We start from the raw sequence: 10831 nt of genomic DNA, 5'->3' as shown, positions 1-10831 counted from the left end.
CTTTTAAGGACAGCCAAAGTACTACCTTGATGAGTATGTGCACGGAGCTCCCCAGAAGTTCTACTCCTTACAAAGATCCTGCAGCAATTCTAACATGCGACGCTGAAGAGCGGAGAGCTCATCTGGCGAGAGAGTCTCGCTTGATGGGGGGCTGGGATCGGAGTTCGAAGAGTCGGTGACCAGTGCCGGCTTGATGCTAAAGAAAGGGATTTGCAAACCCCGCAGTTCGGCCGCCATTGCCTCTGCCATCTGCTTCGATGCAGTGTATACTTTGGCATCGTACCTTTTCAACTCGGCTTCATCTTCTTCGACGGTCTGGTTGAAAACTGGTAGTTAGCTGGAGCAAGTCGGATTCCGTGCAGTCAACACATACCGAGATTTGTTTGGTAGAGTCGACGGGCGCTCCCACTGAGCGTCTGGGGAAAACATAAGTCAGAGGGAGTGAGAGAAGCTGGATCAAGAAGAATCCTTAGGAATACGTATTTAAATGACGCGAGCCCCAACCTATCCATCCGCCCCAAGGTTAGGGGAATAGGAATAGGTAGGATACCAAACACTTACAAAACCTCATCCATCTCCTTTTTCTTCTCGACACGAGCCTTCTGCTTCTTCACCAATGCCTCCCTTCCCCGCCACCATTGTTTCTCATGGTCATGCTGTCGTTGGATCAGCCAGCGAACCCGGCGCTGGACGTCTTCACTCTGTGACACGAGGCGCATGACATGTCGCAGTGCAGCGGGCCACGTGCTGACGGACGAGGTATCGACGACGGTCACCGTCGATGAGTCCGCATTTGCACGAGCCTTGTGGTGCAGAGTTGAGCGATTGGGGAAAGGCTCCGGTGGCCGTTGCGGTATGGTAGGCGATGATGATGATATAGAGAGCGAGTCGGATGGTTCGTACGGGTCATCGTCGGGGAGATCTGGTTGAGAGGGAATTGGATTGGACAATGCGGAGAGAGTTTGAAGAACAGAGGCCAAGTCCGTGGGATTGTAATGCTGGTGAGACATAATGGTGATAGAATCGAATCATTGATACGGAGTAGATCGAGTCAGTAGAGAGGTAGTACTCGGTAGTTATTACATGTGCGGGCCTGAGGGTGACTGTTGACGCCGCTCGCAGAAATTATTTCTGCCAGCCAATATTGCTTTATCCTTGAATGTCAGAAATAACCATTTCTACGATATTCTAGACAATTTAGTTTATATAATTAAATATAAAATAAATTACCTTCTCAATAACTTCAATATATATTAAATACTACTTAATTTCTATAGACTATAGGCGGTAGGAAGAAATATTAGTAAGGGAAGGCAGAATTTCTAAGGCGGTGATGTACTTTTAAAATAGTAAAATATAAGTAATACAGTTACACATAGACTATGAGGTGCAACGAGATCTAGCCTGTATATCTCTCTAATTTCTGTTGAGGAAGACCAATCATAAAAGTGGGTGATTAGTTTGACCGTGAAATCCTGAAGCCTTTTTAAGTTACTATCTTTAACATGCAACTACCTGCCAATTACAACCGGTCTCGGCTCAGTTTATATGACGTCGCATTTGCAGTAGTTGGTGCGGAAAGAGGCCAAGCAAGAATGTCCTGTAGGGATTTCAAATGAGTACTCTGTTTTATCTGACCCAAGAGACGTATGCCGTAGCACGCATCCTGATCTTGACCGAAATTGTGCCCCATTAGCGCCAGTCAGAGCGGAGCATAAATCTGTAATAGTGACTAAGTCCTTCTTTACATTATGTACATCTACTTCGCAAGTAGTTCTGGGAGTAATTGTCGCGAATTGAACCTTGCGTTCCCCATCTGAATTTGATGTTGAGCCTTATGGTGGGCAGAGACAGATTCTTCGACTGGTTTCGGCCGTAATTCAACCTCGTGCCATTCCTTTGAGATCGGGAAGGCTGGGAGTCAGTCGCTGATGAACAGAACTAGAAACCGCATCTTTTCCCCCAGATGTTCCGGTTTGCTTGAATAGTGGATGTCAGTCGTGCTAAGTTGAAGACAAACGGTATGCTTGTCTCCACAAGGGCATTTCAAATCTTGACCTTGTACGAGAATGTTGAAAAGAGCCTTAGCATGCCGTCGGCTGTCTCGATGGGACCTAAGACCTCTTTTCCACTTCGCTGACCCTCTTCTAGCCGGCTCCACTTGAAGTGACTGGTCGTTGAGTACCCTCAGAATCCGATTTGCATGGTCTATTTTATGAAGAATTCCTCGTAAACCGCCTTTAGGAATAACTTGCGGGATTTGATAGTACCCAGTGACATAATAGAGGCAGCTTGCCCAGATCCGACGAGTTTTCGTCAGTTGTTCGACCTCAGACTCTTTTGATATTGCTTAGTATCACTCACCTTTTAATAACGAGGCGCTTCGCGTTTCAGCTTATCAGAGAGTTCTTCCAGTAGACGACAGAGATTAGTCACCGTCTCAACGAAGGAGTTATAGTCGTGGCCCAGTTTCTGGGTTAGCCTCTGCCGAAAGTCCGCATCTTTCCACTTCGGCCGGCTCCTTGGAATCACGGATCAGCTATGATCACTTACCATGATCGTCGGCGACAACCTGAAAGAATATTTCCAGGGTATTGAGCAGAATCGCGCACTGGGCGCTTAAGGCGCTGGAATATCCCTCTAGCTCCCATTGATATCGCCTCAAGCCTTTGATTGTTTCCATTCCTCGCACATAATTATCCAGTTGATTGACCACTAAGGGCAGGACTGCGAAAACTAGACCGGCCGCTTCTATCCCGGATATTGTGGAGAATTTTGTGGAGGCTCACAAGAACTACCAAGGACTTGGAAAGAGCAAAGGCTCAGTTCCAATGAGATATAATCAGGCGAGCAATCAATGCCCCCGCAGTCAGCTTCAGCCTCGTGCCTTTTTTTACTAGTAGAGGTATTAGTGATCCTTCAGTCCTTTGCAGACAGCTTCTTTTGCACAAACCTATGTCCTACCCGCAATGGACAGTATATCAGGAGTGCTCAAAGAGGGCCTGAAAGACCTTACACAAGTAGCAAAGTCTGGCGCGCTTGCTGTGTATGAATGCGAAGTCTCCCGTCGTCGTTTGCTGGATGAGCTGGCTGGATAGCTGGGACGCCTCCGGGTCTGGTCCGGGAATATCGGCGCACATTGGGTCGGCCAATCGTCTTTAGACTATCGCTTTCGCTATACCTCGCATCTTAAGAACAAAACATTCAGGCTGTTAAATCGCTTGCTACATGTTCTGCAGAACCTGATAGAGGCCATAGTGGAGGATCAAAGCGCAGAAAATAGCGGCACCAACAGAGATGGTGACGAAAGCTGAAGAAAATAAGGTCACAGATACAACAGCTCTACCAGAGCTTGACTGGCACTATCCACCTTCAGTTCCAGATATCCATGGCTATCCGCAGTCCGGCCGGCCATGATTGCCTTATGAAGAATAAATGAAAGACGAATTGTTTTTCGAACCGTGGGCTCAGTAACATGTTTCGCACAGGTATCCAGATGCCGGCAAGGAGTTGATTCGCTGGCTAGGCGCAGGCGTGGCAAGACAGAAGCCATTCTGAAATATCGCGAACGGCATCGGGCAAAGCTTGAAAAGACCCTGTTGGACCAAATAGAATCAGACTGCGTACAGCTTTTCGAAACACTGGCTACTGAATTAGTCTCGGGAAACGGCGAGGTCCAGGTTAACCTCCTTGAAACAGCCACCTCATGTCTCTCCCAAACGTGCTACGCACCAAGCTTGATAGCGGCCGACAGCTCAGTCCAGATTCCCAGTCCCCTAAAGGATTCAGTAGATAGAAGGCCGTTCGAGTGTCCATATTGCTTCCATGTAATCAGTATCAAGCATAGAAAAGACTAGGCCCGTCACATCCTCAGGGACTTGCGGCTGAATTACCGCCAGAACTATGTTGACCAACAAGTTACTAGCATCCTGGAGCAGGAGCCGGTTCATCCCCCTCTAAAAGAGAATCATAGCCAACCTAAGCACTATGCCATCCCTGACATTCGTCCGTCCGGTGGAGCAAAGCTACTTACCGGGTCAGTTTCGTTCACATGGTTTGGACGAGCCCAGCTTCTTTAGCGAACGAAGCTTGTTCGTGCTGACAGATATCTGGACTAGCGGCCTTGCTTGGCACACCACTGGTGTAACATGCGTAAAGCGTTCGCAAAGGACAGTTGAAGACGCGATTTGTTTTCCCAGTTCATTTGCATCAACTCTATTTCACGGTGTCTTGGTCTTGATCAGCTCTACAGATCGTTGTAAAAGACAGGGATAAGAATCGTAGCCGCCGCTTTGGATACGTCAGCTTCGCCGTGGCAAAAGAGGCAGAAGCAACTACGAAATCTCTGAATAACCAGGAGTAAGACCTTTAGACACTTACCATATGTATCCACGCGGCTCTATTCTCACTTCCTACAGTTTTGATGGCCGCATTATCCGTGTTGACAAGGCGGCAGTGAGACCCGCAGAGAATACCTAATCAGCCCCATTACCAAGGCCGTGGTGGTGACTTCAGACACAAGAAGTTTAGCCAATATTACTATAGACAGTTGAAGCAGTAACAGATATGCTGTAAAGAAGAATGTGGGAAAGAGAATAACGAGAGAGTGTAACTATAGAAATCATGGCATGATGTGTAGTATATGTGCGGGCTCCGATTGGCTGCGGTGGGTCTTGGCGACGGCTTCTTCTTTCGACTTTGAAAATTTCCCAAGACTCCTCCTGGGTATCGTCATTAGCATCACCATCCTTATCGTCATCCTTACCACCACAACCACCATGTCCCGGTCCGCCGCGGATGCAACGAGGTTCACGGCCACTGGGCCGTATGCCAGCTCCAAATCCCGTACAACCCCGTATAAATTACCGGGCTTTATGTCCAACTCGGCGACGAGCTCCCAATCACAGGGACCGGCGAGGAGATCGGAAACTCCGAAGGAAAAGGTCGAGAGACTGCGAGCACAGGTCCGGGCGGCTCGTTTGGCCCAGTCAACCTCTCGTGTGGATCGCATGGTCGATGTTGGACGACGATTCGCCAACAAAGCGCACAAGGCCATGGTTTACTCACTAATTGCCGCATCGGGTATGTTGTTCTCACTTCCCATCACGTTACTTGCCTCTGAGAGCAAAAGCGAGAGAGAGAGATTCATACATGATGACTGATACGACTCGTCACTAGGGGTCTGCGGAGCGCTTACTGTTTACTCTATGGTCTCCCTAACATTATACAATCGTCGACAGAGGGCTTTGTGGTTAGAGAAGGAACTTCAAACGCTACAGGACGCGAAGATGGCATATGTCAGTGGATCGGCAACGGCGGAACAATTGGAACTCTTGAAGAACGAACAAATCGGAGAAATTATGAAGCAGAAGAAGGAAGAGGAGAAGGCACAACGTCCATGGAACAAGATGAAGCAACTCCTCTTTGGCCAACTCATCTTTCGCGGATTGAAGTCGGAAGAATCCCCCTCCGAAACTACCTCGAAGTCCGACGGTGAGCCGGACAGCAAGAAGCCTGGAGTTTTAGAAGCTCTCAACGCAAAGGCATTGGAAGATGCAAAGTCGAATCCATCCTCGGCGCCAGGACAGCTAGATACCCTCGCTGAGAATGCGGAAAATGCCGCTAAGCAGACAACACGAAGCTGGAAGGGTTGGTTCACGGGGAGATAGTGTCAACAGGGAAAGCAAAGGGGAAAAGAAAATCAAGACAGGGCTTGCAGATACAAACAGGGATGGGATGTGTCTTACCCCCCTGGTTTCCCTGAATATTTGTGTGTATATGTGTGTATGTGTGTGTGTGTGTGTGTGTGTGTGTGTGTGTGTTTATTTCTATGGGGTGTGCATGGCATATTGGTCGGCTGTTTTCTTTCTTCCATCCATCTCCCTTGTGCTCCACCAACTCGGGGTTGCGGCGTCAATTCGGGTGTCTATCTTTGAATCTGTGTAATATTTGTACATATACTTTCATTGGCTACAGCCTCCATACACGAATCAAACATTAGAGGAAAAATCAGGACCCCCTAAAAAGGAAGTGAGCGGCCCTGTCCGTCAACCGAAAGTGCATATCTAGATAAGAGATGGCGCTGAGAAAAAGAGGAAAGAACCGTTTAATAACATTCAGGATCGCCAATTTGTTCCGCATTTTGATCTACATCATTAGCCTCTTGAAGGTCGCATCTAAGTGCCAATTGTTCGTGAAAATAAAGAGCACGCCGGGAAATGGCCCTAGCAATGGTATCTGAAGCATGATCTTGAACAAATGAAATTGCGACCTCTTAGTGAGACACTCCATTGCTGCCATTCGCTTTATCAGACTTAGCGGCCCGTCTAACACGGACGGCATCAGCCAGATCCTCCAATACGCTGACGGTCGTCTCCCAGTCGATGCAAGCATCGGTGATGCTGACACCTTTGTGCAGGCCCGATGGACCCTCAGGAGGTACCTTCTGGTTGCCTTCGTTGATGTTGGACTCGATCATAACACCAACAATAGCATCCTGGCCCTCGCGGAGCTGATCGGCGATATCCTTCGCGACTACAGGCTGGTTGCGGTGGTTCTTGTTGGAATTGCCGTGCGAGCAGTCCACCATGATTACCTCGCGCTGCTTCTTAGAGCGTAACGCCTCCCGGGCACTCCGAATGCTCTCACGATCGTAGTTGGTACCCTTGCTACCACCACGCAGAATCACAAAGCCGTGCTCGTTGCCAGAAGTTTTGGTGATGGCAGCAAGACCCTGCTTGGTGACACCAAGGAAACGGTGGGGATGAGCCGCGGCTCCGATGGCGTCAATGGAAACGGTCAAGTTACCATCCGTACCGTTCTTGTAGCCGATGGGGAAACTCAGACCCGAAGCCAGCTCCCGATGTAATTGCGACTCGGTTGTGCGGGCGCCAATAGCACCAACCGAGATAAGATCCGCAAGGAACTGGGGGGAGATAGTATCCAGCATTTCACTTGCTATGGGCATTCCCATGCTGGTGAGATCGGCGTAGAGCCGACGGGAAACACGAAGACCCTTGTTGATATTGTAGGACTCGTCAATATCCGGGTCATTGATCAGCCCCTTCCACCCCACGGTGGTGCGGGGCTTTTCGAGGTAGGCGCGCATAATGACACAGAGTTCGGAGGAGAGTTTGTCTGCGAGCTCCTTTAAGCGAGTTGCGTACTCCAGGGCCGTCTCCGGGTCGTGGATGGAGCATGGGCCGACAACAACCAGCAGGCGGTCATCGCGTTGCTCGATGATCTCAATCGCCTGGTTGCGGCCGGATCGGACTGTGGCAATGGCATGGTCAGGCTACAGCCGAATTTCGTTAGCACTCAGAGTATTTGATTCCCGTCGGGCCCGGTCACTTCATATTGTAATGAAGAGAAACAGAGCCAATGTGTGTATATAGGCGTCCTGGAGCGGGACGGACTCCAAGGTAGGCGTGACTCACAGCTGGAATCTCGGATTGGAGGAACTGGGGGGACAGCAAGGGGTCATATCCCAGGACTGCGGTCGTATATTTGTTAGTCAAGAATGGGAGGTATGATCACGGAGAATATACTAACCGCGAGTGTCCTCGTTGATTTCCGTGGTCTTGATGAGGGGCATTATGCAAATCCAGGCACTGCAGAGATTATACTGAAGGAGGGGCGATCTAAAGGTATTGTTTGTATCGTTCACAAGTCACACTGAATCAAGGGAGACCCAGAGACTCGGGGGGGGGGTAGAGGTGATTTTTATACACGACTACTAAGAGATAAAAAGAAAATAAAAATAAAAAAATAAAAAATAAAAAAATAACAATCCCTAGCAGCGTGAGAGAAGGCAGGAAGAGGCGGGAAGGAGAGAAAGAATGAGAGCAAATAAATCACAGAATACAGTTTGGTACTGTCCAAACGGTGATCGACTGGTAAAATTGCATGTCATGTGGAGACCCGCAGAAAGATTCACAGCTTCACTCGCACACAAAAAAAATTTTAGGTTGGCCACTAGGCCCGGATTCTTCCACCAGCGTCTTGGGATGAGGTACCGTCCTGTATTTGGTATGGCTTGGTTTGGTATGGTATGTAAGTACGTGTCATGGGGCTTGTGGTACGCTCACCCTGTATAGCAGTAGCACGTAGGCATGTAGTATGTACGAGTAGCTAACTAGTTACTACTACTGGTACACCTCAAGAGGTACACACATGCCTTTTAGGTCCTACTTAAAGTCCGGGCTAGTGTACCCTCGGTTCGTACACTGTCACAGCTAAGACTGAGACAGGCCTGGATGAGGAGTCATATCGGGAATGGGTGGTGACATTTTCCACGCCGACTGACTCGGCAGCGTCGCATTGGTAGGCTAGACTCAACCAAGGAATTTGTACAGGACAATTGGGCCACCCTGCAGATTCCAAGGAATCATCCTACAACCTAGGGTCATGGAAATATGATCGAATGACTCTATTCGGAACGGAGAATTGGCTCGGGGATCTCACAAACGACACCCGTACTTTCAATGCATACCTCGGGGGTCCATGTGAATGCCAAACCTGAACATGCAGATGGAGGGCTATCGCTTACACCGCTCCTGTTTCCATTAGATACAACCAATGGTTTCTCATTGCAGCTGAGAATATGTACAGTAGGTATTAGGTGCATAGATATAGGTTGACTGCTCTAAGTTATTGGGTGCCTCACGTTAGGGAGTGGGAGGAACTGTCTAATCTGGCATGTACCCTGATGTTCGTGTGACCAATGTGATTAGTACACTGAAGTAGATTATGCAGAATTATCCAGAACACTATACCTTATTAAATGAATATACTCAGCTCGCGCCGGAGCCACGAGTGTAATGATGATTACTATAAAAACTCCACATGGTCGCCATGAACGCTAACCGCTTCCCACCTAGTCCAGTTTGGTTTGCTTGGCAGTCTGTCGTGCCTGCCCGCTAGTCCACAGTTGGAGATCTAAACCTCTGTAATGTATGGAGTACCTTATGTCCTAAGCTTCAACTTGTCATACTACCTCATTTCTACTTACAGAGTACCCTGTGCTACTTATTCAGTATTTAATTACTTCCTTCCTCCCATTCTGATAGAACGGTGGACCTGTTAAGCTGCCCCCTTCCACGTTTCTGACCAGCAGAAAGCGGTTTATTCAGCTCGTCACTACGGTGTACGCACTTCAGCCGCGGCTGACCACCGCACCATTAACTTCTGCTCTGCCACTACTCTTACCGCAATTGTCGTGGAACGCAAATACATGCATTGATAGCTCCGAGTCATTTAGCCTACCCCTCGAATTATAATCGCTACGCGTTGTGGATGTTTCTGGTCCGACAGCCAGCCATGTTTGGTTTCTCCTTCAAACGTCAGAGAGAGCCTGAGGAGTTGACTGATGTCGACAGCGGCGCAACCCACGAGAGTAAGGTCCGTTACTTGAGACTTCTCCCATCATGAAAGCTTGGTGTCCACGGCTGACTGCGAAGCTGTAGAAACTATGCCCTTTGTCCCTACGTACCGAACCGAACGCATCCCGGAAGTCTTCCTTCACCAAAGTCCACCGAAATTCCTCCCGATTTGGCTTGTCTAGTTTGACTCCCGTCGAGTCTTCAGATGACGACGACGACGGAGATGATGAACATACCACCCCTCACCCATTAAGCGCTTGTGAGCAGGGCTCGCACGACCATGCTCTGAGAACGGAAATGGACATTGATGACACATTTGTTTCTGCGCCCTCATCGCAGCCAATAGTTTCAGATCATGACGGCAACGTCCAACCGTCACCAATACCAAACAGTCTTATCAACCAGTCTCTTACCCTTAGTGAGCGACAGGAGCTTTGGGCTACCGTTGCCACAGGAACAGAGGATCAAGAGCCTGCATTCTCTGTATATAATGGGCAGGAGTCTGGGGAGATACACAATCATACATTGTGGTGTGATCAACGTCTCCCAAGTCCGATCAGTGATTGTGGCGATGTTTTCCGAAGCAGCAAAGAATCTGTGGGCGGTATTAGCATGATGCACGATAAATCTCATCCAACATCTTTCCTTCCATCCGATGAGTGCAACCCAACCAGCCAACAATATATACCATCTATTGAGACACCCACAGAGGCTCCTTCAACTCCAAAGTCGAACACCAACCCTAACAAGAAAATCATATTTTCCATGGGATTTCGGGCCGACTGCGATAAATGTCACCGTAAGGTCCCTGGACATTACAGTCATATTAACCGTCGTTAGATTACTCTAGCCCCTTTATATTCTTTTCCGCCTTTTCCTCCCCAACTTTTACTCGAAACGACATAGACATAGATAGTTGATACCCACGAGGAATTTCATTCTATTCATATACCTGTTAAAGGATCTTGCAGACAGAGGTGAATCCAGGTGTTTGGAAGATTGCTTTCCTTCCTTTCTTTTTCTTTTTGTCCCTGTCCCTTTTAGCTGTTAAGTTCTAGGGTTTGCTAGATAGTTCAAGTTGTATATATAATCACGATTCCCCATGGAGCCAACGTAGATATTTTTTTTTTTTTAAGATTGCAGTTCCTACTACAAAATATGCATCTTCCGACGACTCTTTCCGATGGAGCTGACATAAACACTCCGCCCCACATCCGATCTGTGTAGTGGAGGCTTGCGTTTTATGTCATTGAAGGCCTTTTCTATGGGTCTTTCAAACGAAGAAAAGGGTTGGTTTATATATATATGTTAGAGAATAATGTACAAGGTTGTGTGATAATGACAAAAAGTCTAATTATATAATAGCGACCTAAATAGTGTTCTCCACGTTCGAATCGCTTTCCTCGACCTCGATCTTCGGCGGCGGCAGAGCCCTTAGCCGATCTTTATTG

The 10831-nt window shown here is 48.2% G+C and overlaps 4 protein-coding genes across 4 annotated transcripts; 2 read left to right on the top strand and 2 right to left on the bottom strand.

The window, feature by feature from the left end:
* Positions 1–60: 60 nt before the first annotated feature.
* On the bottom strand, positions 61–1010 carry ATNIH1004_011078 (uncharacterized protein; the record flags this gene model as incomplete). Its single annotated transcript, XM_033575644.1, has 3 exons — positions 61–315; positions 374–416; positions 562–1010. 3 exons carry the CDS (start codon positions 1008–1010, stop codon positions 61–63), a joined length of 747 nt encoding a protein of 248 aa, XP_033421499.1.
* Positions 1011–4778: 3768 nt separating this feature from the next.
* On the top strand, positions 4779–5669 carry ATNIH1004_011077 (cytochrome c oxidase assembly protein COX14; the record flags this gene model as incomplete). The annotated part of the gene is made up of 2 exons (XM_033575643.1): positions 4779–5082; positions 5179–5669. 2 exons carry the CDS (start codon positions 4779–4781, stop codon positions 5667–5669), a joined length of 795 nt encoding a protein of 264 aa, XP_033421498.1.
* Positions 5670–6274: 605 nt separating this feature from the next.
* ARO4_2 (3-deoxy-7-phosphoheptulonate synthase) lies at positions 6275–7594 on the bottom strand (the record flags this gene model as incomplete). Its single annotated transcript, XM_033575642.1, has 3 exons — positions 6275–7294; positions 7437–7492; positions 7552–7594. The coding sequence occupies 3 exons, from the start codon at positions 7592–7594 to the stop codon at positions 6275–6277; spliced, it is 1119 nt and encodes a 372-aa protein (XP_033421497.1).
* A 1724-nt stretch (positions 7595–9318) lies between these two features.
* ATNIH1004_011075 (uncharacterized protein) lies at positions 9319–10220 on the top strand (the record flags this gene model as incomplete). Its single annotated transcript, XM_033575641.1, has 2 exons — positions 9319–9399; positions 9465–10220. 2 exons carry the CDS (start codon positions 9319–9321, stop codon positions 10218–10220), a joined length of 837 nt encoding a protein of 278 aa, XP_033421496.1.
* Between the last annotated feature and the right edge of the window lie 611 nt (positions 10221–10831).

This window comes from Aspergillus tanneri (genome assembly GCF_003426965.1).
Source record: "Aspergillus tanneri strain NIH1004 chromosome Unknown AapTan_8_pilon_pilon_pilon, whole genome shotgun sequence".
Classification (NCBI taxonomy): Eukaryota; Fungi; Ascomycota; class Eurotiomycetes; order Eurotiales; family Aspergillaceae; genus Aspergillus; species Aspergillus tanneri.
The sequence above is the reverse complement of the archived record's forward strand: the minus strand, read 5'-3'. Positions and strand labels throughout refer to the sequence as shown.